General features: G+C 41.8%; 2 protein-coding genes across 3 annotated transcripts in view; both read right to left on the bottom strand.

Moving 5' to 3' along the window:
• Window positions 1-30: 30 nt before the first annotated feature.
• On the bottom strand, window positions 31-6,398 carry CTHRC1 (collagen triple helix repeat containing 1). The gene is made up of 4 exons (XM_041412593.1): window positions 6,267-6,398; window positions 3,038-3,259; window positions 1,500-1,716; window positions 31-381 (listed from the first exon to the last, which is right to left on the bottom strand). Exons 1-4 carry the CDS (start codon window positions 6,396-6,398, stop codon window positions 239-241), a joined length of 714 nt encoding a protein of 237 aa, XP_041268527.1. The 3' UTR covers window positions 31-238.
• A 9,244-nt stretch (window positions 6,399-15,642) lies between these two features.
• The window catches only part of FZD6 (frizzled class receptor 6), a 28,409-nt gene continuing 19,762 nt past the window's right edge, over window positions 15,643-24,289 (bottom strand). For both annotated transcript variants that reach the window (XM_041412927.1, XM_041412928.1), the window contains exons 4-7: window positions 22,324-23,341; window positions 19,783-19,931; window positions 18,140-18,568; window positions 15,643-17,663 (exon numbers count right to left, since the gene is read on the bottom strand). In XM_041412927.1, the coding sequence (XP_041268861.1) occupies window positions 17,507-17,663; window positions 18,140-18,568; window positions 19,783-19,931; window positions 22,324-23,341 (1,753 nt within the window). In that variant the 3' untranslated portion in view covers window positions 15,643-17,506. The remainder of the gene's footprint in view (window positions 17,664-18,139; window positions 18,569-19,782; window positions 19,932-22,323; window positions 23,342-24,289) is intronic.

Here is a 24,289-nt window from a genome sequence, read left to right as displayed (position 1 = left end):
AAACAGTGGTGGTATTACATCAAAAAAGAAATTAAAATGTTAATGAACTTGGTTTTGATATTTGTATTCTAAAATGATTATTATAAAAAGCCTCTGCCATGTGCAAAACAAGACAAAGGCTACAGATGCAAAGCTTTGGTGCCTTTCAGTCCAGTACTTGCATCCAACTCTATTGAAATAAATTCTGAAAAAAATAGTACAAAATTTTTTAAAAAGGTATTATAAAAAGGGAGGGAAGTCATTTTGGCAGTTCTTCAATGATGATTCGGGAGACTGAATTCCATCCAGTAGAAGCATCTCCCCGTGGATAATCTGAGCACGTCCCAACCCAGATGGCAATATCCACCAAGCCAGCATTGATTCCTTCACACAGACCTTCCACTGGTTAAAGACAAAAATCAGGTTACCTCAGCAGACACAATCCCTTTGTATTTCACAAATGAAGGTGGACTCAAGTACTTAAGAACAGCAGCTTGTTGCAAGCTTGTGCTATTTAGTTAAATGTAAAAAGTTCTTAGAATTTTAAAACAATTTCAGAAATAAAAACTATTATGTAGAGGTGTGGCAGCATCAGTTACAGCCATGCAGTGCCTCTGTCCATGCTGCTGATTGACTGGTTCACTACCTGAAGCAGATCACCAGCCGCAGGATGCCTAAATTGGAGATATACCTGCTGCTTTAAATACCCAAATTTACACACTGGGAGTTGGAATATGGCTTCATACCCTTCCAGACACCTTCCTAGCAGTGATGGGGGCACAGCCATGCCTGGTTTACAGCTCAGCTCTGTAAAGGTGATTGCCACCCTGTAAACTTTTCCACACTTTTCCACACTGCTTCTGCATGCAGTTGCCCTCCTGATACTCCACTGGCACCACTGGATGGAGGTGGGGTAGTGAAGACAAGTCAGCTCTACCCCTGTGCTGAAAAAATCCTAAAACAGCTCTAGACCTTAGGTTTTATGTAGTCATACAGTGCAGGGAGGAAAATGGAGAAAGGACACAGACTTTACATTCCTTTTTCTTAGTATCACTAAGTGAATGAACTCACTAATTTGCCTCTGCTAAGCAAATGAATAATTGCTCCCAGATATTTCACTTTGGAGGTACTTTTTCACCCCACCCGAAATCAGAGTAGAAATTGCAGGAGGAAAGTCTAACTTTTGCACAGATAATGTGCAAATACCAGTATTTTAAGCCAGGATGACACTGTCTACTTGGCAGTAAGGCTGCTTCTCCACAGGTTAATACAGCACAGAATGTCTCTGTAATCATGTTGTGGCAGAGATCAGTAGACCTGCCTGGACAGAAATCTCTTCCATTTCAAAGTACCACAAAAAGTACCACAGCAAGAAAGTACCACTTAATAAATAATTATAATACTGTTACTTATCAATAGCCAACTCTGAGACAGCAGAGTAGGAGAACGAGTGTGAGTTGGCCACTCTGAGTTTGCTGCTGCTGCCTTGTGCTCCATCTCCGCTCTCCCGGCATACATACCTGAGGAAGTTCTGTGTATGTTAATAGTAGAATTCAGCTCTGGGCTTCCTTGATCTAGGTATATTATGGCTTCAATCGGCAGCGGGCCAGCGCACTCTGCCCCGTTGAAGGTGAAGTACCAGCGCTGACAGCAGGCGCTCCTGCACTTGAGCCGCAGGGAGCCGCTGAAGAGCACGCGGAGCGCGCTGTTGGAGCGCATCTTGGTAAACGTGCATTCCTGACAGGAGACAAAGTGCTTTGGTACAAACCTCGGGGGTTGAGCCCATTCTTTTTCTATACATTTATATTTAGGACATGGATTTAGGAATATATTTATTTTTAAATGTTTTGGCTATTCTCTTTCAGCCCCTCTGGGGGGAAAAAAAATTACAGCCTGGGAAATCCCTTGTGGTGCAAAGATGCAAATCAGAACAGCTCCTCATAGATGATAAAGGAGAAATGGATTATGGAAATTCTTAGCTTTTTTAGATAACACCTGCTGTTAAGTTGGTAGCCCAGTTACCTTCTGGGATTTATGTAAAGGGATATAAGCTCTCTGAAAGCTGCACTCAAGCCACAGAATCACACAATCATAAGGACTGGAAGGGATCTCTGAAGATCATCTAGTCCAATCCCCAAGTCCTTGCATGACCAAACAGCACAGTTTCTGTCTCTGCTAACAGAAATCCTGGACTTAACGATTATCACAAGACTTCTGAGCAGCTTATACCCAATAAAAGCTAAATAATAAATAAAAATAAATACTTTCAGGTTTTTAAGTGATCGTTAACCTGTCTTCAAAATGCTTGATATCATGGGAAAAAAAAAAAAAAAAAGAAATTAAAGGAAAGGAAAAGAAAAAAAAAAAAAGAAGCTAGGGACAGTTCTGCAAGTACAAGGCAGGCAGTAAGAAAAGTCTACTGAAAAAGTTGATTTTCCCTCTAGCCACAGCACAGCAGTTAAACCACTCTAATCATTCTGGGCTTTGCTTCATAGCTGGGATTGAGCAGAGATTTTTTCTAGAAGTTTTACACCCAGGGCTGCAGTGGAGGACAGACTCTTTGTGTCAGTCTGGGTGACACTGGCAATTCTGCTCCTGAGCAATGCTGATCCTTTGCAGTAGCATCCTGCAACTGCAGCTGCGTTTCAGTGAATAACCACTATGAAGCAAGAGTTATAAAGATGAGTACAATTAACAGATTAAAGATGTTCATCCCTTCTTAGGATTGAAATGGTGAAAACCTTGCCCTGTTTTGGGCAAGCTAGAGGTACTTTTTTGGTACTGTGACTTTCAGCCTTACAGTTACATATCTGGTCTACTGAATGTACTATTACACCAGTTACAAAATTCTTCTGAAACCCTGTTCCAGGAATGAAACAGGCACGTAGCTGAAACACAGCTGAGAGCAATCCAAAGTAGCTAATCCTTTGAGAAGTTCACCCTTGCATGCAGAATAAGGCCCCAGCAGGAAATCTGTGGGGCTGGTGCAGCCCAGCTCCCGGAGCAGCCCCAGAGCTCGCCGTGCTTGGTGCAGCCCCTCGGTGCAGAGCCAGCTTACCGCGATCTTCCCGAGGTCGATGCCGTAGTTCAGCGCGCTCCACGAGCACTGCTTGAAGTTGGGCGTCCAGGACTCCTCGATGCTCTCACGCATGCACTCGCCCTTCTCCCCTTTCAGCCCGTCCCGCCCCGGGATCCCAGGTGTCCCAGGGATCCCATTGGCTCCTGGGTTTCCATCCCGTCCAGGAACGCCACTGGGGCCTTGTAAGCACATGCCATTATACTGGAAGACAGAACAGATTTTGCTGCTTCCATCCCTCAACTCTGAGGCTAACCAAGCCAAACACAAGTGAATAACAACAAAACACAAACCCCCTCCTGTGCCACGATGGGCTATTTCTGTATCTCCGAGAAAATGGTTCCACAGAAGGAAAAAAAAGAAAGGAAGAACAAATTTTCAAAGATAAGCAGTGCCAGCAGAATTTGCTGTAAAACAAGATGCCTTTTTTTAATGAAAAGATACATAATCCTAGCATTAAAAATTTACCTAGCCCAAGAATTAAAATCTATTGTAAAACCTCACAAGTCAAAACATTTCAATACAGAAAAAAAAAAAAAAGTCACATGTTAATTGTTACTTTCTCCAAACCCACCATTACTTGTATAACTCTCTATGCTAATATGTGTTCAGTTTTTTTTTTTTTTTAAAGAAGATTTTCCATTTCATAGAGAGCAAAGGTTAATGCCACTTTTCTTCTGTTACTGCTCCTCTGGTGAGGAGGTGACAACCACATCGTGATAATGAAGCCCCACAATTCAGACTCCAATATGCACACAAATGGATGGTGATATGGATGTGGGAAGATGCACCTTGGAATAAAGCTGAACAGGAATCCTGTTTGTAACAGTGGGAAGGCACATGTGGGAGGAGGAAGGCACGCTAACATCCTTCCTAACATCCCAGTATTAGGAAAGGTCAAATGCTGCTCTCCCAAATCCATGTTAACACACATTGACTTCTCACCTTCTGAGACCTGGGATTGCCCACCTTGAAGGTCTGTGAAGCCCAGAGCTCCTTCCCCCAGCAGCCCTAGTGCTGGGATGTGGGAGGAGCACTGGGCATGGGAATGCTGAGCAGGAACCTGCAGGGGCTGGCCATGGCTTTTTCTTCATGTGCTCTGTCCTGTCTGGTGACTGACTGCTTCCTCCAGTCTTCATCCCAAATCCTCACAGATAGCTGTATTCTACTCTTCCACTTTCTCACATTTTTTTGTCTTCATCTAGTTTAAACCACCTAATCCCCATCTGTTTCAAAAACAAACAGTGCTGCAGCTGTTCCCCCTCGTGCCAGCCATGCCCCTCTCTGCACTGCAGGAGCTGTAAACTACAGTCTCTGCCCTCTTTCCCTTGTCAGAGTGGTGAATTCTTCACTGAGGCTGTGTCTTTTCACAGGCTCTGGAGCAAAAACCAGCAGAGCCATCACAGCCTTAGCTGGAGCCACACCAAAAGTAAAATCAGTGACTATATGGAGAGGTCTGGTAAGAATTCAGATGAGGGTTTGACTAATGGTTGCTAGCTTTCCCTTACTACCTTCACAAAGAAAACCCTGCTGGCTAAAGGCAGTGGAAATATTGGAATATTTTCATGAAGAAAATCATGATTTAGAAAAGTTAGAGAAGGCTGGTTGGCAAAGCACACACCAAGCCAGGAGAACAAAGCAAGGTCATTTCTATTTCACACAGCAACAGCTATCTGGTTTTGCTGTTGCTTTCCCACTGGATTCTGTTTGTAATGATGACTGGCTCTGGCTTTTGCATGTGGTTACTCACCACAGAAATCCTACATGTGGAAATAGGCAAGAGCTGGGGCAGGCCAAGCTCTGGCCTATTGCCCCCCACCCCCAGAGACACCAAGAAGGGCTGACCTGCCTTCACACAGGAGCTGCCACCCACAGCCAGACAGGGAGAGCACCTCAGCCATGGCACATCCCAAAAAATAAATGGGAGCACAAGAATCACCTGGGCTTTGGGCTCCACTCCAACTAAAACTGTCTGTCTTGCCAAGTCAAGTCTTTTTCATGTTTTCTTAAGCTGGAAATGCATAAAACATACTTTAAACATCCACTGAAGGCAGGATCCCCCCTCGGTCCTGCCTCCACTCTGCCCTGGCAGGGTTTCTGCTGAAGCAGTCTGTACAGCTGGGCTGTGCGTGAGTCAGCTGCCATGGATTTATCCGCACTTTGCTGCTCACTCTGCTGCACCCAAAAAGCACCAAGCAATTTCAAAGAAATGAGGGACCCTGAAACACTGCTCCGAAAATGTTAGCTCATCCATGTGTACAGACTCCTGATTCTCAGTGCAATTCATTTTGCACAATAAAAGTGAAAAGGCAATGAAGTAGTGTGAAAGGGAAAGGAGATTTGCTAGCAGTGGTGCTTCCAGCACACCGCTTTAGGGGATTTCTCTGGAGATCATGGAAGAAATGGTCATACCACTGATTTTCTACAGAAGATGAACGGCAGTCCAGCAACTCACAGAAATACCTTCACATCTGCTTTCTACATTCCAAGGACTGGAAAATTTCTCTCCTGTCATCTATCCCTGAGATGGGATAGTCCCAATGCTTTCAGGTTTCTAGTAGCAATGGAATTGCAAACAATGGTGTGCAGTCCTTGCCGCCAAAGGAAATAATGCATTCATGCGACTCCAAGGAAAAGGGTGTTCGGTGAGCATGCAGATAGTTTTTCTCATTACTATTTATCCACTAGCATTTTAGGAGCTAAACAGCAGCTAAGTGCTTATGTTGGAAGGCACTAAGCAGCATTTACTACTTATGTTGGAAGGGCTGTAAGATTGCGGCGCTGCGGAGCCCAGGGCGCTGCCCCGGCTGCCCCGCGGTGTCCCCCGGCTCCGGGCACGGCGGGGAGTGCGAGCTCCGCCGGCTCCCGCCGCCATCCCGGGCCCTGGCCCGATGGGAAAGCACCCAAACACACTCCGGGCCGCCGAAACCCTGCGGCTTGTGTCAAAGCCCGTGCAGCGCGTTCTCCGCATTTCCCCGATTCAGCACAACAAGGGCGTCATTAACTGGCCCGAGAGATGCCCAGCGGCGCGGGACCGGCGCTGCCCCGCCTGGAGCGGCCGCGAGGTTTTCCGAAAGCCTCGGATCTTTGGCTTTTTTCAGATCTTTGCAATAACAAAGCGGCTGCGTGGCTCCTCCAGCTACCTCCCGTCCGCACGGCTCCCCCAGCCCCTCCGCCCGCCCCGCTGCCGGCCCCGGCCCGCCGCTCTCACCACGTCCACCACCTCCCGCTGGCGGAGCGCCTTCTGCTTCCCCTTGGGGCTCTCGGAGCCGCCGTGCGGCGGGGCCGCCGCCAGCAGCAGCAGCAGCAGCAGCAGCAGCAGCGGGGCCGGGGCGCGGGGCATGGCGCGGGGCGGGATGCGCCGGGGCCGGCGGCAGCAGCAGCCCGGGTCCCGGCTCTGCGCGGCAGCGCGGCGATAAATGAGCCTTTCAGAGCGCGCAGCCCCAGCTCCCTCCCCGGGGAGGCCGGGAATTTCCATCCTGTAACCGAGCGAGACGGCCGGCAGAGCCACCCCCCCTCAGCCATTGGCACGGGCCGGGGGCTCCCGCCCCCTCGGGCCGGCCCCGCCGAGCTGTCCCCGGGCCAGGCCGGAGCCCCCGGCCGGGCCGGGCCGAGCCGAGCCGAGCCGGGCCGAGCCGGGCGGCGGCAGCGCTGCGGGGCCATGCCCGGCTCTCCCGGAGCCCCAGACAGTTCCCTTCCACGTCTTCAGGTGTTTGCTCGGCACTCGGCTCCTTTCCCATGAAGGAGCTGTGTCTGCAAGAAACCGCCCAGCGCCACAGCGGGATGCTGGTGCACCGCGAGGGGAAACTGTGATCAAGTATCAGCTGGGCATCGGTCGCAGATTTCACTTTAACAAAAGTCAGGGTAAGGACACAAAATCCTTCTGAACAATAGAGGATTTTGGACTTTTTCGAAAACCCTGGTATTGCCAGACTGAACATTGCCAATTTAGCAAGAGAAGTTCTTGGCCACCCAGTGTAAACCATCCCATACTGCTTTCATTCGAAATCATACTTTGCTTTTCATCATTCTAGACTTGAAAAGCACTGTGAGATAAAGGATGTGATATGTCCTCAAGTATTCAAGATAGAAATAATAAATGTTTGAGAGGTAGCTACCTGGGATTTGTAGCGGTAGAATTTCCAGAAGGGGGAGATAAGCTTCAACACTTTTTTTTTCCTGAAGTATTTAACAAAACCACACATTTCTCCTGCAGGAAAGAATGCTACAAGAAGTTGAGTCATTCAAACAGGCTGCGTGGAACCACATTTTTGTGTAGACTGAACCCCTTCATGTGGCTCTGCACTTTAAGCCGCTTCTGCCTTTCTCCCCTTTCACGTCTGTGCCGGTGGAGCAATAGCAGTGAAGTGAGAGCTACACCACAGGTCAGTCCCACTGCTGCCATCACCCCATCACACGCTGTCCTGAGAGCTGGGACTGACGTCAGCCACTTTGCTGAGGTGAGGGCTCCTGCCTTGCGAAGAAGGGCAGCGTTACACCCTGCCAACTTCAAAAAAACAGCTGCTAAATAATAATGGTTCCCTAAACCAGCTGGGAAAATTTATGGAATGATGTAAACCCTTAATTGTAACAATTGCTTTGGTGACAGCCTCAGTCAGCATCCACAAACACACACAGGCAGAGGCTTCATTGAGCAACTGCTCAGTGCTGCCAGCAAACCCTGCTGCCTCTGGGCTGGTGGCAGTGCTGTGAAGGCGGTAATGTTTGATTTCTGTGTCACCTGCATGTTCACACAAGCGTCCTTACCAAGGGCTGGGGATCCTCAGCATCAACACAGCCTGTTGCTAAGGTGTGTCCCTTCACAGGGTGCCAAACTTCTGCATTACAGAATTAATTTCCTCAGGCAAGGTGCAGCAGCTGAAGTACACAGTGCAGCAGCACTGCACGCCTTCCTAAGGCAATCACTCAGGGTTTTAGAGAACAAAATTTGCATGGATGTTCACAATTATTTCCCCACCTGGGTTTGCTCACCATATGTTTGAGTGTGGTTTAGAAGCTTTGAAAACCCAAATGGCTTTGCCAGAGGAAGCAAACTGAGGAGCACTGTAAGAGAAGGTCTTAGCAAACAACAGTGGGACATCTGCTTTGAGCTCTGGTGAGTGCATTGTGCAGCTCCTAGCACTCATTTGACTTGCAGTGTGCATTTCCATCTGGAAAACAGAAATGTCAACATCCTCCTTAGCCTTCTTCAGCCCAAGCAAGCCTTGCCATCTGTTAGGATTATGCTCTGTGGTCTTCTAATATATTTAAATGCTTCTGAGGGCACCAACCACTGCCAAATGCTGGTGAGATACTGAAATTGAATCAGAACTACTGATCTACTTTGCCTTAACTACTTAGCAGCTCAAAGGAGTGATAATAAACTTGCCTGAGCATCCTCTGACCACGATCCATATTACATCAACTAGTGATTCTTTCATTTTATCCATCCTGCCATATGATATAGGCTTTATCTTTTATGTGTGGCCTCACAAACATATCAGCATATATTATGAGTTGTTATGTCACTAAAATCTCCCAGATGGCCAGTCTGCTCCTGCACAGCCTGGGCAGGCTCACACAAGGTCACTGTGGCACAGCCAATGCATCTTGAACCACAGATTGCCATAGATGAGGCTGATGGCATGAGTGCAGTCTCTCTGCTGCAGCTTGAGCTGCTTTCCCCCTCACACAGCCTCTCAGCATCCCAAAAATCCAGACACACAAGTCTGGAGAGGAGGATGTTCCCATACACACATGTGTTTCCATTCACCTCAGCTATAACATATTTAAATTCAAGGGACTGCCCATGGGGTCACTGGGTCTCTGCCTTTCCTGTCCAAACTATTCCAGTTTATGAATACTGTTTGTTAGCACACTGGTTTGAATTCAGCCAGTGAGTGTTTGTTATTCAATTCAATTGTTATTCAGTCCTTAGTCTTTCCAGTGTGAAGTAACTGCAGGGAACCAGGAGCACCAGACTTAGGTGTCTAAACATTACAGAAAGTTCGAGGCTGAGGATCCTGAGACAAAAGAGGCCCAGTAAGGTAAGTGCCAAGACTTGGACTTTTCATCTGCTTTTAACTCTTATTGCTTCATACTTTTCCCTGTTCTGAGGATGTCTGGGGATCTTGGCTTTGGCTGGCAGCCTGATCTCTGCATCACTCTGGGGAGCATGTTGTTATACCCTGGGTAACAGCAGAGCACTCGAGGTTAGCGCTGCAGTGCTCAGCATCACAACACTCAGCCTCCTTGCCAACCTGTCCTTGGTGCTTTTAACTGTGGAGCTCATCATTTTAGATCTTGTTCACTTTATTACTGACATTTTAGGATGAGTTGTAAGTCGGTGTAAAAGGCTGAGATCAGGGAAAACTGTTGAATTTTTCAAATGGCTCTTTGCAGGCTGCCTGTCTGATCAAGGAGACAAAGAGCTGTCTGTACTGCTGTGGAAGAAAACCAAAGTAAGAGCTCTTGGGTAATTTATTACAGATTTAAGAAATTGATTCCAACTTCTTCCACCAAAAAAGCCTTTGGAACTGCATAAAAATCAGTGGGATTGTGGTCTTAGTCCCTTCTAACACATCTTAATTTAAATATATTATTCATATAGCATGAATAATATTTTAAAAAATCCAAAACATCTCTCCCTCTATTTTTTTGCTTTACTAGCACAGATACACCTATTTTAAAAAAAAAATTCCAGTAGCTTCTAGATAAAATGATAAAAGCATTATAGCCACAGCAGTTCTTTGCAGGTACACATATTAATAATTGAGTCTTAAAATCTAATTTGGGGCATGTGCTTACCCTTCGGAGGCTTTGGAGACAATTCCCATGTTCACATACATGAGGACAGCATTTTTTGAGTGTGAGAAAAAAAATCCTGACGGTAAATGTTAATTCTTTATTTCTGAATAAGCACATGGCAGTTCTTAATGTTACTATAGGAAATGTATTTTTACACAATGGAAACAGAGAATCAACAGAGAATAGAACATGAGAGAATCAACACTTTTTTTTATTCATAATTATTATGTTTTCTGTGGAGAGAAATATTTAACGTTGTCTCTGACAAGCCAAGACCAGGATATAGGTCAGATACCAGTGAAAACTTAGGGAAACAGTTCCTTCCATTGCCTGCTGAGGTTCCAGGCAAATCTGGTTTTTTTCTGTCCAAGTCATCAGTTGATTTATAGTTGCATTTGCTTATAGCTGTGTTTCTACAGTAACAATGGAGGCACTGACTATTTTAAACTAAACACTATTCACAAACAGTCAGAGAGAGATAAACTTCAATAAAACTATTTGGGAGAACTGTCTGCTTCACTGATAAAGGATAAATCAGGACATCCAGATGTTTCCATAGTGCAAAATTTATGATGAAAAGCCCATACTGTTTCCCTTAACTGCTAGTTGCAAATTTCAGACCCTGAAGGGGTCTGGTCTATGCCTCTGCAAGTCTGCTCCCAAGAGCAGCTGGAGCAATCCCAGCTGCAGTCATGGAAACATTTGGGTCTGCAGGGACATCAGGAGAACATCTGGTTAAAGCAGGTCCACTTAGATTGGGTTGTTCAAGGACTTGTAGAAAGATAAAATTATTTCAGTCCAGTTCAGAATTAAATTCACTGGGTGTCCAGTGAATCATCACGTGCAAGGGGAGAGCTGAGTCTCAGGAGGAGCATTTGCTCATTAGAGCAGCTGGGAATCAGTCAGTGGTAGAAAAATCACTTGGCTACCTCATGAAACCTCAGTGAATAGAAAGGCTTATACAGAACCAAAAAGCTAACTTTCCTTAGATCCTGTGCTAATAAATGGTTATTAGGATGTGAAATACAGTGCTCCATTCAGACAGGAAGGCTTCTTCAAATGAAAGGCACAATCTGCATTTTTCTACACCATTCATCAAATGCACTGCCAGAAGTTTGTCCTTCCAGTTTTGGAAGGCAGTAGCTCGAATTAGTGATAATCCTGAAATTAAAGGAATAGGCTTGAACTTTAAAAGTTTTATTTTATTTGTGTCCAGTAAACCCTTTGAAAAGGAGTTGCTCAGTATAAGCAAGCTATGAGAAGGGCTGAGGCAGGGCTCTGCAGCCCTTACAGGTGGCTTACAGAAACCAGAGGTCTATAGCCACCATAACAGGTACACACAAAATGCACAGAAGCCTGTAGATGAAAGATTTGGCCAAAGGAAAAAAAACTACTTTGCCCATTTGCACAACTCAGAGCAGAGACAGATGAGCAGAGCTAAAAAACAATGACAGATGGGAACACACGTCATCACTGCAGCTCTGCTTCTTGGATGTAGTGGTGGAGCTTGAAGCCTGTGGCATTCCTGTCACCTGGCTCCCCATGCCCACACTGACCTCAGTGAAAAAGTGCCATGGCTTGAGGCAAGCAGGGCTCTGGAGCCTCTGGGCACCACCTCCAGCATCTGCTCACACATGACCCACTGTCACTGAAAGGGCAAAGCATGGACAGGGGCTGCTGGGTCAGGCACGGTGAGGTTCACCACAAGTGGCTCAGTGGGGTCATCCTTCAGCCCTGAGGATACTGAAACAGGTAAACTCTTGCATTTAATTTGTTTTATGTGCTAATATAGGAATCATATTAGACTTGCATCAACAAGTGACTGGTACAATGGCATTGGAAAGGATTAAACACCTGAATCCCTGGCTCATGTGGAGATGAATTGTGTTTGGCCAGAACAGCAAAAGACCCACCAGGTTCCTGTGAAGAAAAATGTGATTTTGAGCAATTCTTTAATATTTTTACAGCAGGTGCTCATCTTTTGTGAGGCATAACTTAGTGTTGATTTCCTTGCTTCTATCCTTGTAACTTTGCTGTAATTACAGCACCTCTTGGTTAATTACAGGTCTTATTTATGAGTTCATCATTTCCCATTGTCAAGTAGAGGAAGTTTCAGGATGTGTACCCTAAAAATGCTGTTGAAGTAATATTAATTTAAAAGGCAAATTCCTCCTTTCTTTTTTTTTTTTTTTTTTTTTTTTTTTTTTTTGGGGGCTTTTTTTGTGGGGGGGGGGGTTTTTTTGTGTGTGTGTATTTGTGTGTGTGTGTGGTTTCCTGGCTTTTCCTGCTGGTTTGGTGACTGTCCTTTTCTCTCCATAGAGAACCTCATCACAGCTATCAGCAGATTTACATGTCTTTCTCAGGATAATCTTGCCTGCTAAAATTTTAAGAAAAATAAATTAATTTGCATGGTGAGCCCTGACATCAGCCAGACCACCACATTTGCATCTCATCCACCCAGTGGCACATCACACCTGTCAGTGCCACGTCCCCACATTTCACAGATTCACGTGTCTAGATTATTTATCGCTGCAGTGCATCCACTTGTTCTTTACTTGGAAGTCTGGATCACAGCCATGCCTGTAGGAATCTGGAAGGAGGAGAGCAAGTCCCAGATAGGACCAGTGGGTGACACCAGTGACTCAAACCTAGCACTCAATTGCTTCAGCTTCTTCTGCTCCATCTTTGGTCATTCAGGACTTACCTGCACTCCTGGATAGTAGGTATGATACCACTAGATTTGGGTCTGGAGGGAATGCTTCCCAGATAGCTTAAGCCTTCAACTAATAAATAATTTACTATTAACTTCTTGTGATCTACTTTCATGTGGTAAGGTAGAACATCAGGAAGATAAACTGGGACACACATTCTCTTCTTAGCCCTTCATACACAACCAACATGGAACATCCTTTTTCCTGTTAAGACCCCTTTGGTGGCCATGCCTAATCATCCTCCCCTCACCTCTCTGACAAACCTACCCAATGGCAACAAAACATCTTCTTGCTGTTTCTCTTCACCTTGTATGGCAAAAATGAGTCCTAAAATACCTTTCCCCTTAAAATACCTGATGTTCTGTCATGACTATCCTGCTGTACCTCTGGAGGGAGGTCAGTGTCCCTCCACATCACCTCCACCCACTACTGAGTGCCTGTTTAGCACTGCCCTTCCACAAAAAGTGCTTTCTTCCAAACAGCAGGAACTACTCCCCTCTCCAGCTCCTGTCTGTGCTAAGAAACCCATTTAATGAAGGCAGATCATTAATTGTTTAAAGAGCTCATTGGCCATTACTTTATTTCAACTAGTTAAACCTGAAAAAAAGCAAACTTTTATTTCACATTTTGTTTCAGTGATCAAAGTTTGAAATGCGGGGAATAAACATTAACAAAGAGCTCAGATATAAATGTCCTGGCATGTTTTAAATTGTAACTTCAATTATATTTTTTTTAATAATTTTAAGACTAATTATACTTTTAATCTCAAGTGCTTTTTAATAGGAAGTAAAATCCAGTTAATAAATAGAAGTGGATTTCGTAGACATACATCAGAAATACATTCTGAGCTCCACTTCTAGGTACACAAAGCAGAAAGCTCATGAATGCATGCTATAAGTTGCTCTGATTAAACTCCAGTCTATTAAAAAACACAAATATGATAAGTGTAAAGGCGTGAAAGAATAAGTGCAAAAAAAAAAAGGTAACGTGCAGGAAATAACATCTATACTCATGAGACTGTGAAACAGCCTTGGTGCCAGCCATCTCAATTACTGCAAATACCACTGGTTAATACTGGCAAGGAGCTTTACCAGTGAACAGGCAGGCAGAGAGCAGCCAGCTGCCTTCAAAGACTGATCCAACAAGTGGCCAGTGTGAAGGGAAGGATGCAGAATTTGTCCTTTGATGTGCAGCCTTCTGAAACAGCACGTTGAGACTGGGTGGTCAAACTCCACAGCAAAACAGGATTCCTTCTTCTCTTCAACTACTGCACTTTTCAGTGTTTTGCAGAATGCTAAACTTATTTTTATTAAAGAAGTTCAACTTTTAATTTTTTTTTTCTATTTTGCTTCAGAATTTCAACTGGATTTGACTGTTTAAACCAAATATATTCTGTATCCTGTAAGGAAAAAGGAGCTACAGTTCTCTGTAAACCAGTTGAACAGTTGTCAAAGAAAATAGTGTGATACTTCAGCTTGTTAGTGCTCCATCGGTAAATTGTTGGGGTTTTTACTCTAAAAAAACCCAGGATTTAAACAGGTTTTAAATACTGCAGCGTTTTTGGGTGGGTTTTTTTTTTTTCCCCCCTCTGGTAATAGCACATTTTAAATGTTACAAATATTATTTTGTTTATATTTTCAGACTCAGACTTATTTTTTCAACTATGTGCATAGATTTACCCTCTAGGCAAAGTCTACCCTGGTTTTCACTAAATACATTTAGCAAAATAGAGCAGTAAGATACAGTACAAACAACATGTACCATAAAAGTACCATATTGGTAATTTCAGGTGCCGTTTGTTTCACAAATCAAATATTATTTGATATGCGAAATTTATCTTGTCCTTTGCAAGATTTTCTATGCAACCTGAAAACTCAGTGCAATGCATAAGTTGAACTGATTTATGACATCTTCATTCAAAGAAAGACTATTGGCACACATAATTCCAGGTTTGGAGAAGCTGTCAGTATCCTGTAGTCTAGCTTCTTGCAAACAGTGGCACCAAATAAGACTAAAATGGCTGTATCAATGTAAATAGCTGGATTTACAGTATATCTTCCAGAAGACTGCCAGCCTCCATTAAACAACTTCAGCTGATGAAGATCAGCTCCCCTTTTCCCAGGGAGAAGTTATTCTCATAGGCTCAGAAATGCCTTTTGAACATGAATGGTTTAACTGCATTCAAACACGAATGGTTTAACTTCATTCAGATAACAAGAGGAAAGCAAATAAATAAATACCTTTTGTAAGAGAAGCTGCTTATGAGATTCTGCACTGCCCCTCACCATAAGGGAGTCAGTCTTCCAGGCCCTGACTCATCTCTGTGCCCCTTTTCTCTGAGTTTCCTTCTCCTCATCACTGCTGTGAGCATTCAAACAGCACTTTAACTTCCTATTCACTGCTTGGGTACTTGGTGGTTAAGCACCCAGAGAGGTCACAGCCTCTTTGCCTGCAAGGATCACCCTGGGAATTCTGTTTTTCCTGGTGCAGCTGCCCTGGAACATACAAAGTGCTACAGTCTCAATCTGCCACTGATGCGTTTCACTGCCAATGTTTTGATTATTGCTTCGTATTTCACACTTTGATAATTTACCGATTTTTAAGCCCACAGTATTGCTGTAACTTCAAAATTACTTTGCATTCATCTTTTGTAGAGCAGTTACCACAAAAGCAATTTTTTTCCAGAGGTTCCTAAAAAGGAGGAACAGCACTAAAAAATTAAAAATCAATATTTTAAGCAGGTGGCAGCATGAGCAGTCTGGAAATACACATTCTACATAACCTAAAGGAAGTCTTTAGAGGTCATGAAAGAAAAGATGCTGCAAACATTAGGATGAAAGAACTAGTTCAAGTTCCTCACTCCTGTATAAGTCTGTGTTCATGTGAACAATTACCAGCATTGTTCTGTCTCAGCTTCTCACACAGGAGAAATAAAAACATTGCAATACTTACTAACTCACAGAGCCCTACTAAAAAATACTTGTGTTTTAGGTGCAAAAATACTACACTAGTGGGTAGAGCAACAAACATGCCACATCTAGTTACTGAGAAATATCCACTCAGAAGCTCTTACTATACAACAGCATATTTTATTACTAACAAATACAGTAATAACAAAACTACTGAACATGTGTATAAAGTTACCTGGTTACAAACAGAACTAGAAAAATGAAGGGTATTTAGTGCACCTTTTCATATCTTTCTTACTGTCCACTCAGTAGCAAGAATTCTGTGTATTTTTAATGGGAAAATTATAAAAGAAAGAGCATATCCCATTGAAGGCAAAAAAGTACAAATGCTAAAATGCAGATACTGTAATATAAAGAAATTTCATTTTTAATGCATGATGGATAAAACAAATAACTTTGGTTTATCAGAACCATAGTTCCTGTTGTTCCAGCATTTACATGTCCTTTGTACCATGCAATTTTCATTGTTCAATGCATCACCATGAATGCTGCCCCAATTCACAGTAAATTTTCTGCATAATACCATAACATTGAGACATATTCTTATTAGTGGTCAAATGTAAGATGCTGGACAGTTTTACAAAATGCACTGACATTCAGGTTTAGAAAACAGCAAAATCTGTCTCCAAATTATCTCAAGTAATAAATCCCATTGGCTCTTAAAAAAATTACCACTCAAATGAATCAGACAACGAAATTGTTATTCACATCAGCAGTACTTGCTCCTGAGAACCACCTAGCATAAGAAAGGCTATATATATTGAGGCCTTTTTGATTTAAAGAAAATATATTGCTGTAGAAAATTAGGCTTTATAGAAAATTAGGCTTTGGAGGAAAAGTACTAAGGCTGTCTTCTCAGTAAATAGATTGTTAAAGAAGCCTGCACATTAATAACTCACCAGTTATTTGCAGCAGTTATCTGCAAGATATTTCTTTATAGCGTTTTTTAAAAATGAAGTTACTCATGCAGAAACAGCACAAGATGAGCTGTCGCTGCAGCTCAGGACAAAAGCCCCAAGCCTGCACGTCAGGCTGTGCCCATGGAGCCCAGGAGTCTGAGGTGTTCCCTTTGGCACCATGCCCTGGAACACCAGGCCAGGAGAGGCTCCAAGAGGCATTTTCTGAGACAATGCTGCACCTTCTGCAGCATCCCTGCAGCAGGACCCATCTCACCCCAAATATCAGTGCATGCTGTGGATAAAGGTCCAGCCTGCTCTTCTCAGAACTGTGTCACGTTGGCTGATCACCAGGGGACTGCTGGCTTCAGCAACACCCCAAGGGAAGCACAGGAGCTTTCCCAAGTTTGTACAATACATACAAAACAGTAGTTCTAAAGATTGACCTTATGCAGTCACTTATTTACAAAATTCATTTTTATGTACAAAATAAACTGCTGTAATTTCAGATTCCCTTTCATATTCAGTGTACCAGCTACCATAAACCAGTGCTATAATTGATACAGCATGATGCATAATTTAGAGTATTTAGAAATTTGTGCATCACTTACTTAAGTGATACTGTTGTTTAAGAGACAGTAAAAAAACCAAAAAATTAACAAGTTTTGAAAAATATTGAAGAGACAGACAGAATGTTATACCTTGAGAAGTAACAGTGCTTTCAAAGCATTATTTTAATGCAATTCATTACAAAGTGTTCTTTATATAAGGAATAATATATGTATCTCACCTTTTTCTTACATTATTGCCATGTCCTACAGAACTTCAATTTCCATTAGTCCTGGACAGGATTAAATACAGTACATTATTGCTAGCTGTCCCCTCAACAAAACATACATTTTTTTAAGTGCAAAGCAGGATATATGTGTTTTTTAATAAGGCACAGAATATCCATTATTTCCAGTGTAACAAAGAACTCATGTCAGTTTTATACAATGCAAATGTTCATACAAATTTCCAATCTTTCAGTTTTATGCAATACAAATGTTCATGCACATTTTCAATCTTTCAAAGGTTAGAACTGTTTCCTGAATCCAACTCTCTTCTGGTGTCTGAAGCTGAGTAGACGAGTAGTGATACGGAAGGTGACTGGGGGACATCAGGTATTTGGGAACAGCTCCTTTGCAGAGAAGGAGATTCACTAAAATCATTTTTAGGAGTTATTCTGCAAGTAATGAAAAATAAAACACAAACAGTAAATTTTAAGCACAATTTAATTTCCATTACACTGGAAAAAAACTGAGTAGTGAAATCATAAAATATATTCAGCTGTATTATTTTCAAAAGAATGTAGTACGGTTCTGTACACTTTTTCAAACCTACAGTCACCATTGTTCTTTTTCAGACCCATCACCTCTCAAAGTGATTGCAGTGCAGACACAGGTTCACTGTTCAGCAAGGCAAGAATATCCTACAAGCTGTAGCTCAACCACACAATGCTTAAAAGAAAGAGTCCTACAAAAATACAAAACAGCCCAGAAACTAAACATATATGGCCACAGTCTGCAAGTTCTCTTGACACCTACTGAAGGTCAAGTGCATCCCGAGAGTACCCTGATTCTTCAGAGAGAAGAAACAGAACACTTACAAAAACAGTGGTACTATGTAGACACAAAGAAAATACTGAGTTAGGAGCCTTACCTTCCTTCACCTACTCTCTTAATACTCTCGGCCAAAGCGCTCATATGGCAGGTGCTGTCTGCTTTGTTTCTCCTTTCCCCCTGATCCACGGTCAGTTTAGCGCTGGGTAGCGTCTGATCTCCGCTGTTTTCACCTTCCTCCGCTCTTCGGGCGGGTGCTCCGTCTGCCTCCATCTCCTTCTCAGACGTCTCTGGAGAGCTTTTAATTTCTGCCACAGTTTCTTGGCTCAAGTAATCATGATTAGTGATTGCTACTGCAGAAGTTCCATGATTTGTTGTGCCACCTGTACTGGTCCCCATTGACTTTGAAATGACTTTCAGTCTGTGTGAAGTTGATTTGTAGTGCTTCTTTTTATGTTTAACTTTGGAATTGTGCCTCAAGAAAAATTCACATGATTCTTGCAGCACTCTTCGACTCTCACTGATTGGACTGGAAGAGAGTACAAGCACATCACTGAACAAAGAGGATAAGCTTAGCCATAATACAAAAAAGAGTACACAAAACCTTGAAAGAACAGCAACCAGTGACGCAATCTGAGCTGGGTGTTAATGAACACAGGGAAAAAATTGTATGTGAAAAGAGGAGGAAATATCATAATGGCTCCAAAGTAACTGTCTGTGGAACAAATAAATAAAGCAGATTTGTACATTTCTTACTTCTGCAAATAGGTCCAATGACTACAGTGAATTAATGATGTACTAGAGAGAAAAGAAGTAGCTCATAAGCAACTGCATTAACAACTTTATATAGAGTCAACTTCCTCCAAATGAAAAAATATAAGCACTGTAAATATGACTTCATTGTTTTTAAATCCTTGTAGCTAAAAGCAATTAACATCTGAAACACAAGCAAAAATTATACAGGAAATGGAAAATGAAGGGAGAGGGAAAGGAAGGTATAAATTCACCATTAAGGAATGGAGATGTAAAATAAAAAGAGCTTAGAGACTATTGCCTTGGGAAATCCAAAGAAACAAAATTATCTAAAACCACAGTTATCATTTATAAGTAACAGATAATCTGAAAAGAAATAATCAAGACATAAAAAAGAATTGAAAAAAATGACAACTACAAGAAATGGAGACAAAATTTATAAGCTATTTAAATCCACTAGGTTATAAAACTGAATTCTTCCGTTTCATTTAAGAAAAAGGAACACTAGATTAATGCAATAAAAGTGATAGTAAGGAGAGTTCAATGAATATTAATTTTAAAAGAAGAGAAGCCTGGCAGAGGAGAAAAGAGGATATTATTATTGCATACCAGTAAACGTAGTACTAAGTACTGTGTCAAATGAAGTGGTCACAACACGTGAAAAGAACTAAACTGATGGCTGAAATTATCTTTCCTCCTTTGACTGTGAACCAGAGATGTATTAGCCAATGCTAAACACAGCAACACACCCTCTGCTCTACAAAAGAGAAATCAGCAAAGGAAAATATGTTCTGTCTTCTTGAGACTGGTGCTAAAAAGTCACTGCATATTTATAACATCCCCATATTACAGTGGAATTCTGCTGTGCCCAAAGCAGCTTTTATAGTCTGAGGACAACATTTTGATTACCTGAGCTATATATAAAATAAACATGTTTGAAAGCCAAATTTAAGTACACACTTTAAAAAATAGAGGAAAAAATTTTCTTACTCTCTTTTGCGGTTTCTGTTGAAGAAATTGGCCCATTCGGAGCAGGTCTTTTTACTTCCCACCCAGAACACGGGAGATATGCCAACAATTAATGTCAGCAAATATTTCATCAGAAACAAAAATATTTCTGGTCTTGCTAGTGCCTTTGCCTAGAAGATAACAAAATTTAATAAATGCAAAGAAGAAAATATACTCATTGATTTATTTTTCTAAATGAAGAAAACAAATACATTTCTTAAATGAGAGACTTTCTCCTTATGACTGTTGCTCTTTGTTGAGGCTTGTACTGTGGACAAACATCAGACATGTAAAGACAAGTCAGATGTGGTTCAGCTGAATATACACACAGAAGAAATCTGTCAGAAGGAATTGTTTTTCTTTTAAATTGAAAGGAAATGCAACTTTGGGAGTAATAGCATTAGTAAAAATGTTCTCCAGAGGCAAGTGTGAAAGATTTATCCCTTCAACTTAAAAGGACCAGCAAGTGGATCACGGAATCACAGAATGGCTTGAGTTGGAAGGGACCTTAAAGATCATCAACTTCCACCCCAGCTGCTACAGGCAAGGACACCTCCCACTAGACCAGGTTGATTAAAGCCCCATCCAGCCTGGTCTTGAACACTTCAGGGATGAGGCATCCATAACTTCTCTGGCAAACCCATTTCAGTGCCTCTTCACCTTCAAAGTAAAGGATTTCTTCCTAATATCTTCCTAATTTAAACTTACTCTCTTTTCAGTTCAAAGCTATTCCCCCTTGTCCTGTCACTACATGCCCTTGTAAAAAGCCTCTCTTCCTCTTTCTTGTACGCTCCCTTCAGGTAATGGAAGGATTAGTTGGGAGTTAATCTGATTAGAGAGCATCTTCAAGGAGCTGCAGGGAACTACACAGTAGCTTTCTGTTTATTGCAAAATTAATCCACCTTTCTGCAGAGCTGTATCATAGGAGCTGAGACATTAAACTCAGTGAGAGATCATTATCTTCAGCTCTCATGCTGCAAATTTAATTTATGCCACTTGTCTTATCTGCAGCACCCATCTGTGAAAGTCACTATTTTTGTTGGCCAGGTAACATTAGCTGCTTCAGTTTGTTTTTATTTGGTTTTCATCTGGCAAATGCAACAAAAGTCTACAAGCCAGCTCAGGTAAGCCAAGGCCAAGAACACCACTTTGAGCTATTCCACAATTAGCACACACTGTCTATCATAGGGACAGATCCCATAAAGTAGATCTTTGTGTAATATTTAATGTTGATATTTCTTTTTTCCAATGGGTTAAAGGCTAAAAATACATGCTCTGTGTTATTATGCCAAGCTGTTATATTTAAGCACTACAAAACAAACTTATTGATTATTTTTAAAGCATAGAAGTCTTGTTTTCAAACTTGTATATTCTGAAGCATTTATGTTTATACAGAGCTCAGAGTAAAACCACTGAAGTCAAAACACACTTGTTAAGAAACAGTATTGGAAGCCAAAATTACCAAGTTGTCTGTGAGCTGTGCTACTCTCAGCCTACACTGACTTCAATCCAGAGGATAATAAATGATGTTTAAGAATGTAAAAAGATCAATCCTGATCATTCCATAATGCCTGTGTTTATATTCCTCATTTTAAATGATTGTTTATTGCAGCAAAAACACAGGTTGGAAGTGTAAGGCAATGAAAGACGACACGAGACACTTGTATTTCTTAGTGATGTTGTCTTCTTACATATTTCTTCTTAAATGGAAAGAAACAATACTTGTCAGTATATAAAACTCCCTGCAACTGCAGCAGATTTAATCCACTGAACATAGGCAGATTTAATTTAAAAGTATTTCCAAGGAAGTTGGATCTTAAGAGGCAAATGTTAAACACAACCCTCTCCACAATTTTAAGCTGAGGTGTTTTCTTTGATTTGATTTTTTTTGTTGGTTTTTAAATAAAGAATCCTTTGCACTTTGCAGTTCTGAAAATCAGCCTGCAAATGACAGCTATTGTGGAAAAAAATATATGGGAAATTCGTTCTGTAGTTTCACATGGTTTACACTTCTACACGTTAAAAAAAAGGTAAAAAGCGATTCGGAATCTGTGGTTATAAGCAGCATTTAAAATCCAATTTAGTCTAAATTTTTAAGAATCATTATTTCAGCTTCAACTGAAATTGATGAAAATTCAACTTATGTACTTTGATATTGAGCTTGGCACCAAATACTTTTAGCAAAGTATTTGCTACTAAGCAAATACTTTTAGAAACAAGTATCATAAAGAACAACCCTCCTCCATCACAATTTGTAACATGAAGTTCAAAGTTCATAAAAATGCTATATATTCTGTTAGAGCTGCAAGTTGGAATTAAATTGCTGAATGCCACCAATTAGATTAAAATTTTCAAAGCAAAAGTAATATTCCACTGTCTTTGACTTAAAGAAGAAGTAATCACTCCATGTTTTTGAACTGATTAGTTAACATGAAAATAATTTACTCATTGCATGGCAGATATGCATAAAGGTTTTTGCTAATTAACTTTACAGTATTATTTATAAAGGAAAACATTACTTGCCTGATAAGGACAAGGAATATGGTACTGGTCACAGTGGTCAAACACCCAAGTAGTTTCCCAGATTTTCCGGTTCACCAGTTCATAAACGTAACATCCAAGAAGAGCTACGAGAGGCACCAAGTACAGACCACTGAAAACTCCAATTCGGATCATGAACTTCTTGAGCTTCTCCTGGTTCCTGCCGTCGTGCTGAATGACCTGCCGCACGTGGTTTAGAGAAATGATGCCGGCTAAAAGGAGAGAGAGACCGAAAAAGACACAGAGGCACAGCGGCAAAAGCACGAAGTACAGGGAGGCGTCCAGGTCATAGAGACCCACAAAACAAACTCCACTGATATTGTCCCCTTCCACTTTGTTCATCGCAAGGAGCATAATGGTCAGAAAACCAGGTATTCCCCAGGCAACTGCGTGGAACCACATGGCCTTTTGTGCAATAGCTTCACAGCTCCATTTTCTTCCCGCTGCAAGGAACCAAGTGATGGTCAGAATCACCCACCATATAGTTCCTGCCATAGTGAAAAAGTACAAAACCATGAAAAGGACAGTACAGGCTTTGTTTTGGGAGCCAAGAACAACCGTTTCACCAATTTCTAACTTCTCGTCTGCCTCATTACAGGCAGTTCTGTTCCCAAGTAAAAATCCAATAAAGTACATTAGAGAGACTATGCTGTAACAGACAGAATAATAGATAATTGGTCTCTCTGGGTATCTAAACCTTTTAACGTCAATCAGAAAAGTTAGGAATGTGAAAAGCGTAGCACAAAGACAAAAGATTGAAACTATTCCAATAAAACTTTTTGCCACATCTAATTCATAATTCTTGAAGTACATATTGGGACATGGGGGTGCACACTGATCAATTCCTAGAAACTTGTAGCCTTGTCCATTGGTAGTGTGTAGGTGTCGGGGACACCAGAATCCATAATCCCTTCGGATCTGGCTTGGGGTCTTCTGAGTTCCATGTACGTTTGTGGTTACAGCAGCAGTGGCAGGAGCAGCCTCATCACAATTGATTAACCTGAGTAAGTAAAGAGAAGAGGAAATATCTCAATAGCCTTCATTCTCAACTAGAATTGATACTTTAGATTTTAGATTTTATATTTTTCAGATTCTGTACTGCTTTAGTATGTAGTTCTGAGCTTCGTATTAAGGGATGGTAAGCTCTCTTCACAGAGCAGCTAGACAAAAACATTTCCTTTCCTAGCTTGGAACCAAGGACAACCACCCAAATTTCAGGCCTAAGAGCATAAACTGTGTGGACTGAAGAGAGAAAAACAACCTAGGTAGAAAATCAAGCACTGTCAAAATTATTAGTATTTTAGCAATTTTCTAGTTCTGTGATATTAATTTAAAAACTGCTCAAGACTCAACTGCTCCAAGGTTTAACTGGACACAGGATGTGATCTTTTTATATGGATAATACCATATTAGCAGTGCTGGATGTATCTTCAAACAAGATCATATAACTCAAGCAGGTAAGCATTTACTCAAAATGGGATTTATGGTCACATGCATTCCAAGTTTAAGTGTACGTTAAAAGGAACAAGTTTCGCATTCTAGCTTTTAAAGTAAAATTCTGTTACCTCGACATTCTTTGTCAAACACTATTACAAGAGCCTCTCAATTCAGTATCCAAGCTCAGTTCCAGCTAAAAACGCCTTCAGTTCTTTGTTTTACTGCACTACCATGCTGTCCAACTAAACCCAGACTGTTAAGAAAACTGATTCTATGGCAGATTCTTTCATTAACCACAGGCTGGAGCAGTACATGTGGAAACAGAGTGAACTTCACTCACTCATTGTCTTAATCGGCTTCATGTTCATCTGTAAGAATACAGAAATGTGAACCTCAGTATTCCAGTTACTGCCCACGCTCTCCCTCAGCCCCATCACAGATTAGCAACTGCATGTGGGGTAGAAAAATTGAGTTTCCAGTCACTGCTCCTTTCTGTACCTCTTGACCTGAT

This window comes from Onychostruthus taczanowskii, unplaced genomic scaffold, assembly GCF_017590055.1.
Source record: "Onychostruthus taczanowskii isolate IOZ18803 unplaced genomic scaffold, ASM1759005v1 scaffold4, whole genome shotgun sequence".
NCBI lineage: Eukaryota > Metazoa > Chordata > Aves > Passeriformes > Passeridae > Onychostruthus > Onychostruthus taczanowskii.
The sequence above is the reverse complement of the archived record's forward strand: the minus strand, read 5'-3'. Positions and strand labels throughout refer to the sequence as shown.